Here is a 24,390-nt window from a genome sequence, read left to right on the forward strand (position 1 = left end):
AACTGCCGGATGCTAACTTATATATATTGGGCAATTAGCACAATTGACATAATTAGCATAAATTAGCATAATTTCCTATATGGGCAATATTTCAACAAAATTGACTTGGCTGATCTGGGCAATATTGGAGTGGTTTTAGGGGTTATTGATGATGCTGAATCCATTTCTGACATTTTCAAAATTCAAAATGGCTGTCTAAACCGGTAGTGACCAGATTTAAACCGCCAGTGGGCCGATTTTGATGGATTTCAATCTGGTCCCTTCCGGTTTAGACAGCCATTTTGAATTTTGAAAATGTCAGAAATGGATTCAGCATCATCAATAACCCCTAAAACCACTCCAATATTGCCCAGATCAGCCAGGTCAATTTTGCTGAAATATTGCCCATATAGGCAACTATGCTAATTTATGCTAATTGTGTCAATTGTGCTAATTGCCCAATATATATAAGTTAGCATCCGGCAGTTTCTGAATACTGGAGACCCATACTATATATTTCTAACATAAAACTTTGGGGTACTCAACATTTCCGGGTACTCATTTTTGGCAAGTAGACTACTAGCGCTGCTGCTGCAGCTCAGCTGTGCTGTGGCTCAGCTGTAAACGAAACGCTCTACTCGCCACAAAAACATAAAAATAAGTACTTTCCGTTTTGTTTACTTAAAATATTTATTCACCACGATGTAGCAGGGAGTTCAAAGTACCAGAATCACACAAAATATCAAAATCGTGGAAATAGTACTTTTCCACCTATTTCGGCTATTTGCCACAATAGAACGTCCGCGACATCCAACGGGTTTTCCCAGGCCGCCACACATATAGCGGTGAGAAATTTAGCGGTGGAGGTGACAGCGTGCCAATGCCAAACTTGATCTGTGTGGGGGGGGGGGGTTCTTACTCGGTGGCACGGTGTGTTAGACCATGGGCTGAACTTACCCTGGAATATCCCTTTAAGTTTTAAAGGTACATTGTGTAAGAATTACTCCCATCTAGCGTTGCGGTTGTAGATCGCAAGCAACTCAATCGTATTTTTCATGCTGCATTCACGTGAAATTGGTCAGACGGCAGACAGACGACAGCCACTGCACGTAACGGCATAAACAAGCCTCTATGTAAACAAGTGGCCCGTCAGCACGAGGCAAAACAATACACGTGACAATATGTTGTCATGGCGATGTGGTATTGTTTACCTGACCCACGTTTTACCGGCTTTCTCTGGACTTCTGTGACTAAAATGACATCTGGTTTGTTAGCGACGGCCGTCTGCCCGACTGCAGGTGAATGCAGCATCAGTGTAACGCTCCATTCCTCCTCACTGCGTTACCGCGGTGACTTTTCACAGACGCCACCTCCACCTGAGCCGACAGCTCCGGTGTCTCCGCTGAGTTTCCGTGGTTTCCTACCGTCACGCTGCCACTGAACGTAAAAACATGGAGACACCACATGGCAGCCAGCACTGAGCTTACCCGCTCCATGTAGATATGAATGATATGAACGGCTCATTCAGAGCTGAAAGGAACACTTCACTTTGTTGATGGGGGGATTACTGATTAATGAAAAACAGACTTTTAAACCAAATAATCGATTTTCGTGAATAGATAACAGGAGAAGTTACACAATGTCCCTTTAAGTTTAATTTCTCTTCAGCTGAGGGAGTTAGTGAAGGTGAGACACAAAATCTCCTCCAGGTTCATTTTCCTCACTGTCGTATTGCAGCAAAGACACAATCGGAAGAACCTTTGGACTTTTTCCTTACTTTGGTCACTAAGGTGTTTTGTGCAACAGTTTCAATTTGAGGAAACTTTAACTCAGATCCATCAAAACAAAACTTTACGGTTTCACATTCCTCGTGTCCATCCTGGTTTTGTTCTCTGAGGTCGTGACATGGAGAGGTTTCCTTTCCCCCTCTCTCCTCCCCCCTCCTTGACTTTCACTTTTGAAACCTTCACCTTTGTTGTTCTTTGGCCACAACTCCTTTGTTCTATATATGAGGAGTTTGGTTTGTTCTGATTTGAGCCTTTGAACCTGATTTATCTGACAGATATTCCTCTCTCTTCTCCCTCTTCATCTCTCCTTATCTTCCTCATCCTCCTCTCTCCTCACCTCCTTTATCTTCCTTGTCCTCTTCTCCTCTCTTTTTCTCTGCAGTTCTTTGTGTTCTGCCACAGTTTGCTGCAGTTGTCTCAGCTGCTGGTGTCGGGCTACATGAAGAGCTCCATCTCCACCATCGAGCGGCGCTACGGCCTGTCCAGTCAGAAGTCTGGCCTGCTGGCAGCGTTCAATGAGGTCAGTTCAACTTAAAGTTATAAAACAAAATCATTACTCACAACAACTGTAACAAAAGTTTATATTTTCAGTCAACATTTTCATGATTGAATCTATAATTACACCTCATTCTTGTCAGCTACACCCAGAGATGGACAGAGTACTCGACCCCAGTACTTGAGTAAGAGTACAAATACTACTGGTCAAAATTCACTCCGTTACAAGTAAAAGTAGCTCAGTCGACATGTTACTCGAGTAAGAGTAAAAAAGTACTTGCTTTTAAAGGTACTTATGTATCCAGAAGTACATGCTTTTAAATTTACTTTATGTAAGAGTAAGAGTAAATTTCTTATTTTTCACATCAATGAATTACTATAATTTTTTCTAAATGAATTTAAGGAGCTTTTAAAGCAGAAGTAAGCGATCCAGTCGTTTTGGCTAATGCTGCGTTCCAGGCAGGCTTTTGAAACCGTAAATTACAGCTTCACGTCACGACTTACGACTTTGTAGCGTTCCAGGCAACCCACTCGTGTTTTTCCGACCTGTTTTACCTGTGAAAGTTTTACGTTAAGTTTTGAGTTGACAAACGCAGTCGAGAGCGTGGCTGCTTTGGCGGTATCCGGGAGGGATGACGTAGATCCCAGTGGAGAGCTGCACTGTGCACTTTGACAAACACAGCTTGTGTCCAATAGTATTTTAGAAAAAAAAAGAGCAGACCTGAAAGTAACGAGTACTTTTCAGCCTTCCTAGAAATTAATTCGAGTAAAAGTAAAAAATATTTGTCTTGGAAATGTATTCAAGTAAGAGTAATAAGTCCCAAAGAAATCTAATACTCAAGTAAAGTACAAATCCTCTGGATATGTACTTAAAGGGATAGTTCACCCAAAATTCAAATTTCACTCATTATCTACTCACCCTCATGTCAACTAAGAGCTGTGAGAATTTTCAGAGTCCTCCGTTCCTTCTCTGAGTTACAGGGGGGTCCGCGCAGCAGTATTTGTCCATATAATGGTTGTGAATGGATACCAACTTTCTTCGTCCAAAAAGACACACCAAAAAACATCCAAATACCTCCATACTGCTCGTCTGTAATGTCCCTCTTGTATTGAAGCCCCGACATGAGAAATTGTTCCGAAAAAAATTAAATAAGTCTATATTTTAAGCTTGTTTGTAGCGGAAGCTCCCAGTGTCTCGGTTCACTGCTCTTCCTATGTCAGTGCAAATCTCGCGTGATTTGCACTGACTGGCGGAACAATTTCTCATGTCGGGGCTTCAATACAAGAGGGACATTTATTTGGTATTTGGATGTTTTTTGGTGTGTCTTTTTGGACAAAGAAAGTTGGTATCCATTGACAACCATCATATGGACAAATACTGCTGCGCGGACCCCCCGTAACTCAGAGAAGGCACGGAGGACTCTAAAAATTCTCCCAGCCCTTAGTCGACATGAGGGTGAGTAGATAATGAGTGAAATTTGAATTTTGGGTGAACTATCCCTTTAAGTACAGTACTCCAGTAAATTTACTCCGTTACTGTCCGCCACTGGCTACCATTTTTCTGTAGGGCCAGGATTAAATGTAATAGTGTTCATGAACTCCAAGTGTAGTGGGGACTCATCCATGTTATTTCCAGGCAGTCATGTGAAAGAAAACAGATTTCTGATGCAACAGGACAAGAGGAGGGAGGGTTTCCGTCATAGTTGTTGGAGGCTCCAGCTCCGAGAGGAAGAGTCTGTTTTTCTACAGTGCACATTTCCTTAGCAGAGTCCAAACAATTGTCTCTGCTTTTTCCCTTTTCACCCTGTTCCTCACAGTGTGTGTGTGTGTGTGTGTGTGTGTGTGTGTGTGTGTGTGTGTGTGTGATCAGGTGGGGAACACCGTCCTCATCGTCTTCGTCAGTTTCCTCGGCAGTCGAGTCCACCGGCCGCGGCTGATCGGGGGCGGGGCTCTGCTGGCCTGCCTGGCCTCGCTGTTGATGGCGCTGCCACACTTGCTAAATGGACCGTACGAGTACACTGACCGCACCAGCTGTGAGACCACACACACACACACACACACACACACTGAATATACAGTTTTCATTTAATTTTCATGTATTTATTTATTGAGTTGGGAGCTGGGACAGTGCACATTCAGCAACATTGATGCGTTAAAGGGATAGTAGCATTTTTTTTAAAGTGGGGTTGTATGATCTACAAATAGCCCCTAAGTACTTTAATTGCAGTAGAAGACTCTCTGCACTCCTCCCGTTAGGTCCAAATAAAAACTGCCTTTTTCCTGCACTTTGAGGGGCTGGAAAAAATTATATTATAGCGAACAATAGAACTGTGTTTTTTTTTCAGGTAAAACCTCTTTTAGGCCGTGAAAATAGGCCGTTTCTTTGGGTCTGTTCACAACACTGTATGTTGTAAATCTCTGGGCAGGGCTATGGGCTGGCGTTGCTAACGGGAGGAGTGCAGAGAGTCTTCTACTGCAATTAAAGTACTTAGGGGCTATTTGTAGATCATACAACCCCACTTTAAAAAAAATGCTACTATCCCTTTTAGCATCAGTGTAAACAGTCACAGTTTCTGATGCGTTCCTCTTACAGAAACCACCATTTGACAAAATTTAGTTCTACGCCTCAGTACACTGCAATCACCTCTAGTTGAAGCTCTGGTTCTTTGTCCTCCTTTTTTTTCTGAATGAATTCATAATTCAAAGGAAGACTTGGTCCTATCAGGTTCTGTTTCTTCTGAGCTGAAGGTTAAAGGTCTGGAAAAAAGCATATAATGAAATACAACAAATTCTGGATATTGGAGGGAATTTTCATGCAAAGCATACACACGTTTTTTCAATACACCAGACATACAGTCCAAACTTCATCATCCATCAGCTCAGACCATGCAAACCACTCACACTTTTTCTATTTCTTTCTAATTCTGGCATGTTTACATTTGTTTAAATGTTTTTATTAATGTGCAATGTCCCTGATCCTTAAACCTTTAAATAAATAAAAAATTCTGCCCATCACTAAAGCCATTCTGGAAAAAATCACATTCTATTTTTTTTTAATGTTCCAGTTTAAAAAGACAGTGGAATCACAATGTATTATTTTAGGAATAACACCAGCTGAGCTCACAACAGAAAAAGAGTAAGACAAATACTTATTCAGGATACTTGCAGTTTTGAAGCAAGTAATGAGGGACTGGCTAAAACCCACTTTACCTTCTTTTAATAACTGGAAATGATATTTTAGAAATGGAAAGAATAACATAAAGAATAAGAAATCAAGAACCAGAATGTCTGAAAAGATGGGATAGGTGGATTGAATATATGGAGAACAATTAAATAATACTGAAGATTGCAGCTCTGAGGAGTTGTCTGTAGACTTTTGAAGAGATAAGAAGAATATATTTATACATATACGTACATTGTTTTTGTGTTTTTCTCTATTTTACTGTTTTTATTCGCTCTCTTTTTTTCTTTCCATCTTTTTTTCCGTTATTACGAACATTTTCCTTTTTCTGTTGTACTTCATTACAAAATACAAAAATTTTGTGGGATTGCTCTAATATCTAAAACGTAATATGTGTAATTGAATGTGAACCAATACTGTAATTTGTGCAGTCCTGCAATCAAGTATGAAAAAGGGGAAAAAAAGGGTTAAAGGTCATACAAACTGATATAATGCAAACTGACCTTTTCCCTCCTGTTTCCCATCAGCCCCCAGTGACAACAGCTCGGGCCTCTGCCAGTCAGGGAGAACCTTCACCACTTCGCCGTCCAATCAGAGCTGCAGCAAGCAGGACAGCCCCTCCCAGGAGGGCGTCTACCCTGTCCTGCTGATGGGGCAGCTGCTCCTGGGCATCGGCGCCGTCCCCATCCAGCCGTTCGGCATCTCCTACATCGACGACTACGCCAGCAAGAGGAACTCGCCGCTTTACCTCGGTACGTTGGGCCGCTGGCGTTCAGGGTGGGACGGCCCATCGTACACCAGGTCATGTGATCAGTTCAACCTCAGAGTTCCAGCCACAGTTGTCAAGTCAGTTTATTATAAGCGACTTTGGGCTTGTTTTTCTGTGAAGTCTCTTATAAATATTGGCAGCCGTTGCGGGTTTTTGGGCTATTTTCCACCTGAACCTAACACGTCATCATGTTCGGTCCGGCCCGTTAAGATTCGGAGAGAAGATTCGAAGCAAATATTGGAAAATTTACTCTACATTTTCCACAAGTTTTTTATTTCTTATTCTATTTTATTTTTTCCTTTTTTTATTTTTATTTTTTTTACCAAAACACAAATATGAAGATGAGCACATAAAAACCAATAACAAATTTGTGGATTCAAGGTGATATTTACAGTGGTGGAAAAAAGTTTTCAGACACCCTGTGGATTTGTGGAATATTGCATTAAGAATCACTCTTAGGTCTTCAAGTGCAATTTCTTTTAAGTCACAGCCACAATACTAAACAATTTCTAAAAAAAAAAAAAAAAAAACTTAAAATGTATTTGTTCCATAAAAATACACAAGAAATGTTGAGTATTGGGTCATTTTTGGTTCCAGTGATCCACTAGTGAAGGTTGTGCTTTTTATTAAAAGACACAATCTTTGTTGCCGTGCTTGGAGTCTATATAAAGCCAGCACATTTGAAAGTTCTTCAGAGACAAAAATGTCTAAAACAAGGAACCTAACGCAGGAAACAGGCCTGAAGGTCCAGATTCTCAGCCAGGAAGAGCAGACACACTCCTTTTTGCAGCTGGATCCACTCTGCTGAAATCCAGCTTGGATGACAAACCAAGATCTGGCTGTCCAAGGGTTTCTTCAGCAAGACGTGACGCATCCTGATCCACATGTGCAGCAAATTTTTCATTAACCAGTAATCCCCCCCATCAACAAAGTGAAGTGTTCCTTTCAGCTCTGAATTAGCCGTTTATATCATTCATATCTCCATGGAGCGGGTAAGCTTGGTGCTGGCTGCCATGTGGTGTCTCCATGTTTTTACGTTCAGTGGCAGCGTGACGGTAGGAAACCACGGAAACTCAGCGGAGACACCGGAGCTGTCGGCTCAGGTGGAGGTGGCGTCTGTGAAAAGTCACCGCGGTAACGCAGTGAGGAGGAATGGAGCGCTACACTGATGCTGCATTCACCTGCAGTCAGGCAGACGGCCGTCGCTAACAAACCAGACGTCATTTTAGTCACAGAAGTCCAGAGAAAGCCGGTAAAACGTGGGTCAGGTAAACAATACCACATCGCCATGACAACATATGGTCACGTGTATTGTTTGGCCTCGTGTTTAAGCCGTTACGTGCAGCAGCTGTCGTCCGTCTGCCGTCTGCCCACTTTCAGGTGAATGCAGCATGAAAAATACGATTGAGTTGCTTGTGATTTACAACTGCAACGCTAGATGGGAGGAATTCCTACACAATGTACCTTTAAGGGTGTCCGAAAACTTTTTTTCCATCACTGTATGTGTGTGTGCAAAGTGTAACCCTTTTTTTTTTTTTTTACCACAATCAGAAAAGCAGAGGTGGCAAGTAACGAAGTACAAATACTTCGTTACTGTACTTAAGTAGATTTTTCAGGTATCTGTACTTTACTTGAGTATTTATTTTTCTGACGACTTTTTACTTTTACTCCCTACATTTATACGCAAAAATAACTACTTTCTACTCCTTACATTGTAAAAACAGGCTCCTTACTTTTTTTTTTTTTTTGATACGACGTAAAAGCATACCGGTAAAAGACGTGACGAACTAGAGAGAGAAAGGGGGAGAAGAAGAGGGAAAGGGGGAGAAGAAGAGGGAGGGAGAAGAGGAGGGAGGGAGAAGAGGAGGGAGCTGGGAACAGAGTTACCAACTTGTAGGCCTACTGTAGCAGGGACATGGAGGCAGCTTGCATGGAGGAAGGAAGCGATGGTGGTCGGACTATCCGACGGAGGGAGGGGTGGGGGGGGTGTTGAACACTGTACAATCAGCGCGATATAGCGCATTTACCGTTTACGAGGGGCAAAAGCAACCTGTCCATGTGCCCGTGTCTGTGTGTACGTGCGCGCGCGACGCGCGTGTGTGTGTACGTGGGTGCGACCGCACGCGAGAGAGACGGCAGGTGGACTGACTGGCAGAGATGAGAGGTGATGAAACTCTATTTAAAAATGGTTATTATTATTATTTTGTGAGAGTCTGGCGGCCCAAACGTTGGGAAACACTGCCTCTGGTCAGTTCAATCTTGATTACTCAGTCTTAACTTTTTTTGTTTAACAAAATTATCAAATGATGTAGGTTTCATTAACGGCAAAAAATCATTTTTACTTTTTACTTTTACTTTGAAAGTACATTTCAGAGCCTGTACTTTCTTACTTTTACTTGAGTAAAGGAGTTGAATCAGTACTTCTACTTTTACCAGAGTATTTTTTTACACATGTATCTGTACTTCTACTTAAGTACAGAATATGAGTACTTTTGCCACCTCTGCAGAAAAGTCGCTTGTTTTCATATTTCTAGTTGCTTTGTTTCTCTGGCGAGCTCTGGCAACACTGGTTCCAGCCTGAGTTAAGAGTGGGCAGCAGACATCAGAACACAGAGACCTTGGCCCTTCTTCTCTGATGTGATAAAAGTTGCAATCACACCAGCCTGTGGAATCTGAAGCTTCTCACACAAGGAACCAGTTCTTACTGGTTCCTGGAAGCTGTCCGCAGCCGACCCAGAGCCGCACACAGGAAGTCAGCGTGCGTGGTGATCTCTGCTCGCTGTTCGTTTACTGTGACAGCATTTTTATGCTTTTCGACACCTTGTCACACGTCGTGATTTTTCATTCGTCCTCCTGTCTAATTTTGTTTCAACACAAAAAAGCTGCTCATTCTACACAGCCACATTTAAACAGTTCAGCTGGTTCTCTGCGGTTCCTTCTCTGTCATCGCTCCCATTGAGATTCCAGTAGTTAAAGACAATAGAGGACGCACCCACACATTCTTTTGGGATTATTAGGTCATTAATTATGCTTCAATAAAACAGTTGTTTATTCTGAGAGTTCAGTCCAAGACTTTTAAACATAGAGTGGAAAAAGAAACCAGAACTGACATAGACCCATAAGTAGGTCAGAAATGTAAGTTATGTAGTTTATATCTACTGAGCATGACACACACATAAAGCAGCAGCGAGGCCAGTGTGGGGTTGGTGTTAAAGAGTGAAAATAAACAGGATGTGATGAGCAGAGAGCTTTAATGCTGATCCATCAGATCTGGAGGTGATGAGTAGATTTCTCCTTAAAACAAGTAAAAAAAAGGAGAAAGATTGTGAACTTTTGATCTTTCTGAGGTTTGTTCTCGTCGTGTTTTCCAGGCATCCTCCTCGCCGTGACCTCCATCGGCCCGGCCTTCGGCTTCATCACAGGCTCCCTCATGCTGCGCTTCTACGTCGACTTTGACAAGCTGCCCAAAGGTGAGGGGACGCTGATGAGCCACAGCTGGACCCGACCGCTGTGTTCATCTCCTCCTGTCCAGTCAACTTCATTTACAACACTCACTTTGAAAGGAAAGGGAGGATTTCCTGCAGTAAAGAGTGTGAGAGGTTGATATGTCTTCATGTTAAATGGTTAGGGGTTAAGAACAACAGCTGCAGCAAAACAAGACAAACAACCGACACAGGGGAAAGGTATTCATCCTGCTGCGTGACAAGCAGTAGGTCTGAAGACTTTTCAGCTCGTTGGCTTTTCTGCACACAGTTGTTCAAAAGGTGTAATCTGGATAAAAATTATCCAGATTTTGAAATCCCTTTTTTTGCTATCCAGGATCACATAATCCGTCTTAAATGTATCCCAGTGGTTCAAAGCAAAGTAGGATTGGATCAGTCTGATCCAGATCCAAACTTTTCAAGATTACCAAATCCGGATAATGAGTGCTCTAGATTGGACTGTGCATCACAATGAAGGCTGATTGGTCTGTAAACAACAGGTGGAATAGCAGCATGGGCTCACTCAAAGTCTGTTTATTTGAAAACAGAGTGCATGTATATTCAGTGTCTTTTAAACAGCCAGACCCCATCTGGTTGGGCTGTTAAAATAAATTAAAAAAAGAAAATATACAGTTAGTGAAATTGTGAATATTTCCCCATGTGTTTCAAATTCAAACTTCAAATTTCATTAAATTCAGTTTGGGGAAAAGTAGTTGGGGAAATGTTTTCAGTTGTAGAATATTCAACGGTTAATGTTATTTACTAATCACTGTTATGGTTTAAAAAATTTGGTGCAAAATATCAATCAATAAATGTATCCACACTCCATTATAAATATTGTTTATTTGACCAGTTTGAATTTAATTTAATTCACATTTTGTTACTGAATCCACCCGACCGCTGGGATCCTGTTTTTTTGGATCAAAGTTATCCCGATCCTACAAAAAAGTTTTGAACAACACAAACTTGAGGGTTTGATCCAGATGAAAACCAAGATTGGATGTATGTGATCTAATCCGATCTCAGAATCCGTTTTTGGTTTTGAACAACCCATTTTCCAATCCATTATCCAAGATCCAATCAGATTACTTTTGAACAACTGGGCCCAGGTTTTCAGTTACCAGTGATGGAAATAACGGCGCTACTTTTTGCAGTTACGAGTAATCAAAAAAGTTACTGTTTCCCCCGCATTACGCCGTTTCCGTTACTGAGGCAGTTTCTTGACTCAAGAAGTCCCGTCACAAAATAATACACCTGTTAAAGTGTATGTTATAGTATTTTTCAGTTCATCAACTAGACAAGACAAAACTGTTTGTCTGGAACTAACCAACTCACTCAGTATTCCTCCACACAAGCAGTAATTAATGATAAAAGTAAATTTCCTGGCAATTAGTTATTTTTATAATGTAGTTTCCAGTTACTAAATCAGTTACTTTTTGGGGAAAGTATCTAGTAACTATAATGAATTACTTTTTAAAAGTAACTTGCCCAACACTGTCAGTTACTAGCCAAGTGATTTACTGTGTGTAAATCAAAGTGTGTGTTTAAAAAGTTTTCATTATTTGGTCCTTAAAGGACAATTCCAGTCAAATTCAACCTGGAGCTATAGTTTCCTAACATTTTAGGTCTATAAGAATGAATCTGAGGATTTTCTTTTCAATGTCTCCTGTTCTGCAGTAGTTCTGTCTGTCCCTGCATCGCCACAGCAGCGTATAATGGGAGCAGATGGATCTGGCTGTTTACATCCCACGAAACCTACGTCAGATGGCTTCAAACATACACCGAGCGGTTTACTTACTTGTACTTGTACTTACGTGTTTATAAACAGAGTTGTAATACAAAGTCTCACACGAGAGTTAAGTTCACCTGTCTCCAAGTCTGTAATTGACTTTGTAAGTGAATCTGAGAATGAGTGAGGAAATGGTGTTGTGGAGAATGCAACATTTCCTCAATGGAAAGATTCTTTGTTGTTAATTCAAGGATTGTGTTTTCTGGAACAAGTTGAGAATTAGTTTCTGCTCTGCTTTGGGCCAAGAAAGAGAAGGAAGTTAGGTGACATTTATTGTTTGATTTCAACTTCAACAACTCACGACAGCTGTCAGGCTCGGTGTAGAAGTAAAACTGCATAGAAGCAGAGACTCGGTCCCTAATGACTGATTAATGTGAAATGGAAATTGAGAAAAGAACAAGACTGAGCACAGCTCCTTGTGGCACACCGCAACAGGCCTAGAGCATGTCTGCTGTGATTACCACTTAATGTGTAGAGCAAAGTGAGATGTGTGGGTTTACTACGATCTAAACCATGGAAGAGGTGTGTCGGAGACCAATCTATGACTAACAGGTCCAGGAGTCAGAGAGTCTCAATAACCTCTTTGTCAGGACTTTTTTTTTTTTATCTATGACAAGATTGATAAGGTTTATGATAATTATTGGATGAAAGGATTGTACAGTATGAGTTGCTGAGCCACTGCTTTGCTTTTGGAAAAAACTTTTTTGAAATGTACGGTAGGTCAGGTCAGGCTTATAGGTTATAGTAAAGGCGTGGTGATTATTATTAATTATCTTATCAGAATGTCAAAACAAACAAAGTAAAATATCAGTGATAAAAAAACAGAAATAAGTGGAAAGTAAACTCAACTCTCTCAGCTTGGTGTGTGATTAGTAAAATCCATGTGCGTACGAGAAATACTGAATTGTTGAGCCCGTTGTTTTGGTAGAAGGTAACTTAATACCCGACAGTTTAGCGCTGAGTCACCGAGTGTTCAACAGGTTTTATGAAAGCAAACAGTTACTTCACACCCTGTTGACTTCCTTTCACTCTTGTGGGAAAGTGGTGTTGGACAAGTTGGACAGATTTATGTGGTTCCACTCACACTGCCCCCTAATGGAACAAAATGAAACATAATTTTATCTTCCATCAGTTATTCCTGCCCCACCCAATCCCACCCTATATTTGATCAATTTACTTGAGGTTTTAATGATGGTTTTAAGGGTGTGGACATGGCCACAGTTGGCATTGTACATTGATCTCGGTGCCTCAACTGTGGTGACACAATCTACTCCCACTGCCAATGTAACAGTGAGTGTGTTTACATGTGCACTAATGAAACAATTGCTATCAGAAAACTGGAGTTCTCAGATTATTTTAGCGGTCATGTACTAGGGGTGTGACGATACACTCATCTCACGAGATCGAGACGAGACGAAATTTTAAGAAAACTACAATGACAAAATATATGACTGGACCAACAGACTTTTATTTAACTGAGTTGCACATGCATTTTTAAATGTTGTATTATAACTCTTTACATGCATGGTGTAAGCATTTTAATAAACTTCTTCTTCCACAAATTGAAACTAAAACTAAAATTTATAAAAGTTAAAATAAAATAAAATATTCCTTTCTTTTTTTCAAGTGCAAACAATGTTATGTGCAGTATGTTTCCTCTAGGATTTTTTTAGGTAGTGGCAGCGACCCCCCCCCCCCCCCCCCCCATGTCATTTCACTACTCTGATACTCGGATCCCCCCTCCCCCGTCGGACACATTAGCGAGAGAGAGAGAGAGAGAGAGAGAGAGAGAGAGAGAGAGAGAGAGAGAGAGAGACGCAGCCGCCACAGAGTCATTAATTAACCCGGGATGCGCTGGTTGATAAGTTTCTGTTTTACTGAGGAGGAACTATGTAGAACTCAGCTGTGACTGAAAAGAAAAGCACCTAAACCGAGTCGAGTAGAGTTGTAACTAGTGGAAAGGGGTGCAAAGTAATGGTAACTGGTAGTGGAAACAAACAAAAAAAAATCTCGCAAGACGGATTTTTAATGCGACGAGAAATATCGTTGAGTTTAATCTTGCGAGATCATGCCTATAATCCAATCCACCAATCCTCATGCTTATAGAACCCATGCAACGTACAGCGCTCCATCTGCCCCTAAATGGGGGTGAAATATGGAAGGGCCGACTCAAAGAATGTGGAACCTGTCATCACAGGTGGCAGGCCAGGGTGTGTGAGGAAATGTGAATATTTGCTTTGCAAGTCGATTTATTCGCCCCTAAATGTTCTGCTGTGCTCCAGAGGTTTTTAGTTAGGGGCCTCTTTGCTCCTAGTAAAAAAAAGTTAGTCTGGAGCCCTGGTGTATGGAACCTTTCCACCTTTCCCTTCACCACTGACGTTTTTTGAAAAGAACAGAAGACCTGAGGTTTTGAGGAAAGAGTTCTGATGACCAACAGAATCATGCAAACAAGGTTTTTTTTTTAAGAAAACGGATTATTGAAGAGCATGTAAACGCATCATAAACATTAACGTATTATTCTTATAATTGTTTTATCAGTGTGCATTTAAACACACTCATTGCGAAAATGGTGCCAGTTCTGTTAAGGTTGTGGCTCTATAGTAACATTCTCAAAGCCAGTAATGACTCTTTGGTAGTTGTTTTATTATTTATTTATTGGATCTCCATTAGCTCCAGCACATTAGCCTGGCTATTCTTCCTGGAGTCCAAGTACCAGTATTATTATTGAATGTCTGACACATCAACAGCAGATGGATTGTGAAATCTCTGTAGCAGCTGAAGATGAATGTTTACAAACTTAGCAGAGTCACAGAGCAAATCTGGTCTCATCATATTTCATCTTGAGCGTTTGTTGAGACTCCCATGCTCTGGCTGTTTGACGCGTTCAGGATCAGTGGAGCTCAGTTTCCTATAGAGACTTGTTCAGGCAAAATCCTGTTTCCATGTGTGTGTGTTAGAATGGAGGGAGGAGATGATATTAAACTATTGAGCTTATGTACTAGGATTTAATCAGACCGTAAACCTGAATAGTTAATCCATTCCATGGGTCAGGTCCGGGCTATTTTTTGGCAAATTTAGGCAAATTCTGAGCAACAAACGGGAGAAAAGGAAAACAGAACAGTTGACCTTATAATGTTCATTTTGAATCAGTTGAGGATTGAACCCGCTCTTTCTGGAACCAAAGACCGTTGTCTATCGCACTGAGCTAATTGACAAGTAGTAGTTTAGCAGTGGCTTCACAAATTGAGTAAGCTGTTCACTGTCGTGCAGGCAGATTTGAAACCACTGTAAAAAAAAAAAAAAAGTTTTTTAGGTAAAATTCTGATATGTATTTGTCAAACATCATCTATGACTCTAAGATTTTGTACATTTGTTTCACAAAGACCATCTGGTATTTTGATGTGTTATCATCAACTCCCTTGTTGGGTCTTGAACCCACATCCTCTTACACCAAGCACCAGCTCCTAACTCACTGAGCTAATTGTCTGGAAGAGAGACCCGGTGTGTGTCTTCTCAAATAGACTCAGGGAGTCACTGTCCAGGCAGCAGGTGTCAAGGCACATTTAAAAAATTATCAAAATGTCACAAATTCTGTTATCTAAACAAAAATCTGATAATACACAAATTGCATCTTGACAGCATGGAAATGTTGGTGATTAGTTTTTAACTCAAAGTATTTTGCATCAAGAGAAAATCTGATGTTTATAAATGCCACTATTACACTGACTGCAGCTGTTCCCATGAGAGCAGAAATATTCAGTTTTTGAGATAAAATTCTGATATTTGCCAAACTTCATCAACCGTGACTCCAAAATATTGTCAGTTTTTTTCAGGAAGATTGAAAATATATTTAGCAAGAATTTGATGGTATGTTTACAGTAGTGTTTACAGTTAAACGTTTTCATGCACTGTAGACTAAATTTTTGACAAATCAAAAAAAGTTTTGTGGAGGACGGTCTGAAGATGTTCTCTAGCAAGTTTGGTGACAATTAAGCAAAAATTGCCCGGACCCTAATAAAGCTGCTGTAAAATAAAGTATAAAATCTAGATTTATTTTGTGAAGTTTAGAGCTTTATTTATGCTTTAATGCTATCATCATATAAAATGTTCAATATTCAGACAAAGGCTTTTGTAATACATATCATACAAACACGTGTGTACATGCACACGTGTGAGTGTTAATAAGGGATTAAAGGATCGTTAGTCAAGGAGTTCCTTCTTGTCCTACATATAAAACCAGTATTGTTGAACCTGTCATTCGTTGCCGTTGGTGATGAGTGACTCATAAACAGTAATTGTATCCTTTCTTAGTGTCTGAGAAAAAGAATCCAAGTGAATCTTTTCAGACAACGTGTAGCTTATGTTTCTGATAAAAATGTACCAGTGGCATCACCGATACAAAATAATCAGAGTGTGGCTGTGACTATTGTCATTCAAATACCTATACAGAACCACATTGTTCAAATACTTCATATGAACTAACAATAGTTACAAGCAGACAGATATCAGATCAGATATAGGCTAAGTGTCAAAGTTGCAGTGAGATATGAATCCCAACGTCTGGTGTAGACTTTGATAATGAAACAACAGGAAACATGACGAAGGTTGTGATTCACATCCCAGATTGTGAATCTACCCAAAAGTATGATCTTGAGCCGGGGAGATTATCCACCATCTGTTATACCAAGATGGAATGTTTATAGTCAACAGTATCACTATTAAGTGTTGGTTTAAAGAAATAGTTCAACATTTACGAGATAGAGTTGTTTTCGAGTTAAATTATTGCGAAACCGCTGATATTCCCGTCGGGAGCAGTTTTTCATCAAGCTGCCTCTGTATTTACCTCTAAAACAACTCTGTCTGGTAACGTTCTGTTATTAACTCATAGCGTGGTGAATGTGCAGCTCACAACTTGTCCACCAGAGCTTTTTGGAGTTGTTGAGTTGAGTTTGATGAGGGAAACCAAGAAATCCCATGAGCCTCTGTAGCGTAGCTCTGAGCAGCTCGCGGCTCTGCTCCACCGTTCTAAAAATAGCTTGCACCGACAATTAAAGGTAACGAACCTACTGCTAAAACTATAGGGATTATGGCAATGGGCCAATTTGCCAAAATGTTGAAGTATCCCTTTAAGGCAATGTTCCAACTAAACTGTGGTGCAAGACTCCACAGCATTTTCATCCCTTGTCCCACATTTAGTTTAGTGCTAGTTTTCTTTGTTTTAATCAGCTCAAGTTTCAACACTGTAGGACTAATGTTTTCTTTTTGTGTTGTTTTTTTTCTGAAATCTTGATACAATGGCTGGGAAGAAAGCTGGAGGACTTTTACCACAGATCCTCTTGAGTCAGCATCTTTATCTCGCCCTTTTTGCCATTTTTCGAAAATCAAGTTTTTTTTTTTTTTTTTTTTACGTTTTTCTTCTGTTTTTCTACCCTGCACTGGTCCTATGTATGTATATAGAGCTTCCCTTGCAGTCTTATCACCTCTGGTTAGAGCCCATCCCATGTTGGTATAGTCTCCAGCAGTTGAACTCCTGACCAGAACAGTCTTTATTGCATGTCATTTCCCCAGTCTCTGTCTGCCTGCTCACCTGTCTCTCTTCTCTGTCCTAATGATAAAGCCATAAAATGACTGAAAGGAACTGTTCTTAAACCAAATGATTGTAGAGACAGATGGAAACTTTCCTCTCAGTTTCTCTCAGACACATTCCATTAAATAATAATAGAGAAACTGGTTGAAACTTGCTAGAACAGAATGTGTAGGTTCAGTGAATCAACTGAGAAGCAGCTGAAAAGATTGATTTGAAATTATGGCTTATCAATTTGGTCTGATGACAGTGTATAGTATGATTGAGATGAATGATTTGAAGCCGTTGTTGTTGTGGTTTGAGTTACTCATTCTTGTTTTTTCAGCTTGTTGCGTGCCAACTCTGAGCTCACTGCAGTCAGACACGTTTGACAGATGACAGCGCATCACAAACCACCTGTAGCCGTTGGTAACTGGATATTTAAGGAGCATCTGTCACATCTGCTGTTTTGGTACCCACCAAAGCCCCTGAACCGAGACTTGGTCACGGTACAGGAGGAGAACCAGGTTCTCACAGGTTCAGGTTATGGAATTTCAAGGTCACGAGTCATTAAGTTACCAGAGCAGAATAGTTAGAGTTTGTGGAGAAGCACCAGGAGCCTGGTACAGGACAGATGTCCCACGACGGTCGGTTACAGTATCAAATACAGAGATTACAACACCAACAGCGTGGTGTAATATGTAATATATATTAACGTGCTGCATTATCACAAAACTCTTATCGCGCGATAAGAAAATTATTATTAAAGGGATAGTAGCATTTTTTTAAAGTGAGGTTGTATGATCTACAAATAGCCCCTAAGTACTTTAATTGCAGTAGAAGACTCTCTGCACTCCTCCCGTTAGCAACGCCAGCCCATAGCCCTGCCCAGAGATGTACAACATACAGTGTTGTGAACAGACCCAAAGAAACACTTAAACAGAAGATCCGCCCCGGTCCAGCTACATGACCCGCACCAAAAGGTGGCAAAGTGACTGGACTTTGTTTTATTTTACTGGACCATGCCGACGCTGAGAGAAAGACAAAGTGACACCTGACTCTCTCTGTCTCTCTCTCTGTCTCTCAGTCTCACAGTTGGCTCTTGTTGAGGTGATGGATTGTACAGATGCTGCTGACAGCTGTGGACATTTTGCAGATGGTTTAAGAATCTGCACAAATAGTATTGATGTCATGCATATACCCACAGACCTCCATTACACATAGATGATAGATGTTATCAGAGGCTGTTCATGCACCCTCTGCTGTTCATACCAGGTAGTTCAGGAAAGAGCGTTGTCCACATGGAGACAGAAGCTGTGTAAGATTTGATTATTATATTATTATAGTGTAGTCTCGCTTGCCAGACCCTCCTCCAGAGAAGAAGGAGAGTCTGGCTGGTCCGCCTATGATTCTGCGATCAGAGAAAAAAACGGTCCGGCCGTTTGGAATTCTTTCAACCAGTCACAATCATTGTGGTCGTCGTTTAACGACGGTCAGCAACCGCTGACGGATATTTATTCTTCTGTTAAGTTCAAGACACGGATGTATAATAGATCCATGGTTCGGTTCCTGTTGTTATTTGTTGATGTTTCCCTTTACCGGGCGGACTGTGAAAGCTGCAGCAGGGATGCGGGACTTCCGCCGGGTGGCTCGTTCCGACCAATCAGAGGCTAATCGCAGCAACTTCCGTCAGGCCAGACTAATTATAGTAGAACAGCGTTCTCAAGCAGTTTGTGATGCATTTTCATTATTTAGATAGGTCATGCATTTTTTGAATGTCTTCAGAAAAATTCAAATCTAGCATTTTATATCTAGATTAAAGCAAAAGTAAGCGGAATGTTAGTGTTAATATAAGTCTTAAATAGTTCTATCTTCCGACAGCAATCACTTATATAGAGTGTGAAAGACGGGTCTATCAGTCACTCTGCTCTGCTGTAAGCCGAGGAGAAAACTTTCCTTGTATCCTACAAGCTTTATCCAATGAGGAGAGAGAACGGCATAAAGGGGCGGTCCTCTCTGTGTGTGCAGCCAAGGGATGCGCCTGAATGTGGTGACGTAGGGACGAGGGCGGGGACTGCTAACTCCATCGGCCGACAAGAAGTTAGCCAAAACCACCGGATCACTTACTTCTGTATAACTACAAGAGAGAAAGAAGAAAAAGAGAAAGTAGTTCAACATCTTATAAAACTAAGCAACACACACAGCTCTCATGAGCCGGGGCTGATTGTGCGACTGATTGTGCAACTTCTTCCTCCCCAAAGTCTGAAGATCAACTCCTTGGTCATGCTGGTGTTTAGGACCAAGTTGTTCCCATTACATTACACCAACAGTTGCTCATGCACATTCCTGTCCTCCGGAGATGAAGCCCACCACCGTGGTGTGATTAACAAATGTATTTATGATGCCGTTTCTGTGGTAGCAGATGCAGTCTCACCTTGACCTCAAAAAACACTTTACGCGTCAGTACTGATGATCTCACACAGTAACATTGTTTGCAGATGGTTGGTGTTTTCTATGACTCAGGATAATCAGGATTTAACTGGAACTAGTCTTTGTAGCGGAGGGATACAACCAGGAGGAGCTAGCTTAAAGGGACAACGAGGAGTTTTGGAAAAGCGAAGTGTTTTCACTACATTTATGAGCCTCCGCGCACCGTGAAATTCTTTTGACCGGCGCAAGACAGACTCATGTTTTCATTCATCAAGAATTAAAGTCAGAGGTTCGAAGGCGATCACATACCGTCGTAGTTCCGACCATAAACGGTGATTCGGCGGCGTTATTCTCATGACCCGCCACGAAACCGAAAGTAAGGAAACGCTGGTCGGCTCGCCCAGCATTTCCACCACCACTAATAATAACAAAATAACGATAGAGATAAAACGATATATTTATCGAAAATGTGGCCCATTAACAAGTGTGGTCAACGTAGATTCATCCACATTAATATGAGACCTTTTTATTGTCGCGGAATTTTTCGTTCTGCCGATGGAGAAACTCCTCGTTGTCCCTTTATGTGCTTTGTGTTTCATGGTGCTCTTCTCTTCTTCCAGATGAGATCAAGCTGGACCACAAAGACCTGCGCTGGGTGGGAGCGTGGTGGCTGGGCTTCCTGGTGGCTTCCTGCCTCCTCTTCCTGGCTGCGCTGCCGTACCTCTTCTTCCCCAGAGAGATGCCAAAAGAGGTGAGGAGGGGTGGGGTGGGGGGGGGGGGCTAGAGCCCATCCTCAAGTGTTGCTAGGTGACATTAGGGGTGTAACAATATGGTTCGGTGCACACAGTTACACGACGAATCCGTCTGAGTGTTTAAAAAAAAGTCAAGTTGAGTCCTCACTCCAATCCAGGTGGCGCTAATGAGCCTAAAAACATGCAAGCAACGGTCATTACAGACGAGTGATGAGAGTGTGGAGTTTGTGTCAGTGAAACACAACGGCGTCGGCGTTGCTGGAAACGCATCAAACACGTTAAAGGGCATTTCCAGTCGTAATCAATGTTTACCTCAGATATCAGTGATGAAAAAGAAAAAATCCGCACACCAGCAAAAGCTCTAGAGCAATAATTTATTATCACCCAAGGGGGGAGTGTAACGTTTCAGGCTCAAGGACCCTTCCTCAGACTACGTTACAACGTTCCACTCCCCCCTTGGGTGATAATAAATTATTGCTCTGGAGCTTTTGTGCTTTGTGCTGTGTGCGGATTTTTTATTTTTCATCATTGACTTTTTATGTCCGGCACCCAGCGTTTCAGATTTTGGGATGTGCGTGCTTTTTCTATGTTTTCAATACCTCAGATATCAGGTCACCTATGATCAGTTCATTTCATACCCTCTATACTCCAAACTGCAGCGTGTGGACGTTTATAATCGTTTTTGTTCAAGAATCTATCGTTTTTTTCAATGTTCTTCAATGGGCTCTGGACTCATTTTAAAATTGTTCTGTGGTCGCAAGTAACATCCTTTTGACCATCATTTAAATTATTTGCTTTACAATTAAATTAAATCAAAACTCAGACTTACCGCGGCTTCCGCATTGTTCCTTTCCGGGTCAGATAACACAACAGCAGAGGGACTCTGAGGCGTTTGTTCTTTTAAATTCATTTTGAATTCTGCTCTCATGGGAACAACTGCAGTCAATGTAAGAGTGGCATTTTTAAACATCAGATTTTCTCTTGTGAAGCAAAACACTTATCATTAAAAAACAAATCACCAACATTTCCATGCTGTCTAGATGCAATTTATGTATTATCAGATTTTTGTTTAGATAACAGAATTTCGGACATTTTGACAATTTTGTTACTCCCTGAGTATATTTGAGAAGACACACACCAGCTCTCCTTAGCCAGCCAAGTAGCTCAGTGAGTTAGGAGCTGGTTCTTTGTGTCAGAGGATGTTTTGCAGTCAAGTGGTGTCAGTTTAAAATAAATCAAAACAGCTAGTCTTTTACAAACCGAGGTACGTACTGAACCGTGACTTGTGTGTACCGTTACACCCCGAGGTGACATCTAGTGGTTGTAGTGAATATGACTAGAGCAAAGGAAAGAGGTGCAGTGACGTGGTTTTAAGAGACAAAGTCCACGTCAGGAGGAGGTGGTTACAACACAGTAGCCTGCTACACACTGCTACAACGTGACGACTGTGAAATTAGCGGTTAGTTGTAACCACAGAATCAAAGACTGTGCCATTTAGAGAACTACTCATTTTGAGCATCTTCTGGTAAACTGTAGCAGCAGCAGGATGTTGGGTGTGTCCAGGGTATTCATAGTTCAGCCCTATCTACGTGCTGGCCTTGTTTTACACTGATTGTGTTTATGTGTTAATGTGTTTACTGTTCACTCCAAACACACACACACCCTGTATGTGGTGATGATTAGCTTAAGACAACAACATGATTTAATGAAGGAGGAAATGAGCTCCAGACCTTTGGATGAACTGGTTTAGAATATTTTTGTGAAGGGAAAATTAGCTGTTCTAACCAAAGATTTCATTTAATTTACTGCAGGATCATCAGTCGTGTTTGTACGGCAGCACAGAGAGCATGAAAACATGGAGAACAGTGAAGGATTCACATCATATTTTCTTAATCTTTAACCATGAGTCGTGCAAACATTTACTTAAGTATTGGGATTTACAACGAGTCAGTTATTACATTTAAAGCCAGCCAAATATTCGCCAACATAATGGGTCGATGTGGCCGTGTAAACAGAGGCAGGTTTTTTCTGTAATAACTAAAGGCTACATTTCCTGAACAAATGTTGATGAAATAAACTTAAAGACAAACTTTAACGAAGAGAAACAGCATGAAAACACGTTGCACACGTTGCCAACAGGCTTTGGAAGCTGCTGTGTGTTTTGGCTCAGTGCCCAGAACAAAAAGAAAGTTCAACTCAGCACACAGATTTATCAGTTCAATGAGACCGATCCGGTTGTTCCTGTTGTTGCTCAACAGAAGTGAACTCGGCTCCCTGAGCGACGCAACAGTGTCAAACTGAGCTCGTACCTCAGCAGTCCAGAGTCTGAGTGATTCACACATCTGCAGTGAGGCTTGGTTCCTGCCTTTTCATCCCATCAAGACAAATCTAGATCTAAATTACAAACATTCCTCCTCCACACTGATGTTAACTCCGACACCGACTCCGTGTGAGGCAAGGCAGTTTTATTAGAACAGCCCATTTTTACAGTTTGTCTCAATTACAACATTCTCTGTCCTTAGACCCTCACATCAACTGAGGAAAACTCCCAAGAAAACCATTTTAACAGGGAAAAGCATGTAATGTAATCACTGTCAAACAGCCCGATGTCCATGAACGCCTCGCTCCACTGCTGAATGAGTAGTGAAGATTTGAACACAGTCAGATAAACAAGTTGACTGAAATGATAGATTCCACGTGGCTATGAGGTCCCGCCCCCTTGCTGTCACGCCAACCAATTAGACTTACACTTGGGCACGGCTCAATGTTTTTTTTTTTCTCTGCGCTGTGGGGGTGCGTCCAGCTTATGGTCCAGGTGGCGAGGTCGTTGTCCAGGTTACAGGTAGGCGGGGATATTTCTTGGAAGCAATTTCAGGCCACAAACAAGGCGTTTGGTGACTCACTGTGACGTCTCTGTGATGTACAGTACTGTGCAAAAGTATTAGGCGAGAAAAAATGCTGTTAAAGGGATAGTTCACCCGAAATTGAAATTTCACTCATTATCTACTCACCCTCATGTGGACTAAGGGCCGGGAGAAGTTTTCAGTCAGTTTTCAGTCCTCCGTGGCTTCTCTGAGTTACAGGGAGAACGGCGTAGCAGTGCATGTCCATATAACGGTTGCAAATGGATACCAACACGTTATATGGACATGCACTGCTACGCCAAGACCCCCTGTAACCCAGAGAAGCCACGGAGGACTCTGAAACTTCTCCCAGCCAGAAATTTCAATTTTGGGTGAACTATCCCTTTAAGTCAGAATGCTTAGAATGCCCCCCCTTCTCCCAGCCAGAAATTTCAATTTTGGGTGAACTATCCCTTTAAGTCAGAATGCTTAGAATCCCCCCCCCCCCCCCACGGAGCCCTGAGCTCAACATCATCCAGTCTGTCTGGGATTCCATGTAGAGACAGAAGGATCTGAGCAGCTCCAGGATATTTGGAAAAACCCACCGGCCCAGGTCCTTCAAAAACCGTGTGCAGGTGAACCTGCCTAGAAGAACTGATGCTGTTTTGAAGGCATTCAAAAAAAAAAAAAAAATTCACTGCATTTTGTTAATTGATGAAAAAAAAAAATCAACACTTCCATCTTTGAAAGCAGTCAGGTTTTTTTCCACACCTGCCTTAAACTTTTGCACAGTACACGTGCACAAACAGCTACAGAACAACTTTAGGAGTGGCTGGTTATTTCAACCATGAAGGACATGGGATGTGCTTCTTTTAGGGTGTATTCAGACCTGGCTGATTTGGAGCAGTCATTCCAAAACAGGGAGCGTTCAACCCAAGAGATTAGTTCATTTGGTCAGGTTTGGATATGGGTGGGTGTAAGCAACAGTGTAACGCTACACACACACCAGAAGATTTAGAAAAGACTCTAAAAGACTGATCAGCTCACATCTAAAGACTGGTTGAGTTATTAGTGCCACTGTCATGTTCTTCTATGGGACAGACAGTAGTGAGCTTGCTTTTGAGCGGTAAAATATTAAAAAATAAACCGTTCAAAGGTATATTTACAACTGTTACTGAATTACTGTATCAATGTCAGTTCTCAAACAAAAGGCAAAATCTTCTTGCTTCAAGGTTTTATTTGTCACTCCAAATTGAAGATTAGCCTGCCCTACAGTAAAAATGGCATACATAAAATAAAAAGAGGAGTAAAGCAATATAT

At 41.4% G+C, this 24,390-nt stretch overlaps 1 protein-coding gene across 3 annotated transcripts in view; it reads left to right on the forward strand.

The window, feature by feature from the left end:
- The window catches only part of slco2b1 (solute carrier organic anion transporter family, member 2B1), a 54,427-nt gene that overhangs the window by 7,449 nt on the left and 22,588 nt on the right, over window positions 1-24,390 (forward strand). For all 3 annotated transcript variants that reach the window (XM_083987154.1, XM_083987153.1, XM_083987155.1), the window contains 5 exons: window positions 2,149-2,286; window positions 4,132-4,294; window positions 5,970-6,194; window positions 9,583-9,681; window positions 20,096-20,226. In XM_083987154.1, coding sequence (XP_083843280.1) covers window positions 2,149-2,286; window positions 4,132-4,294; window positions 5,970-6,194; window positions 9,583-9,681; window positions 20,096-20,226 — 756 coding nt within the window. The remainder of the gene's footprint in view (window positions 1-2,148; window positions 2,287-4,131; window positions 4,295-5,969; window positions 6,195-9,582; window positions 9,682-20,095; window positions 20,227-24,390) is intronic.

Source organism: Trachurus trachurus (genome assembly GCF_905171665.1).
Source record: "Trachurus trachurus genome assembly, chromosome: 14".
NCBI lineage: Eukaryota > Metazoa > Chordata > Actinopteri > Carangiformes > Carangidae > Trachurus > Trachurus trachurus.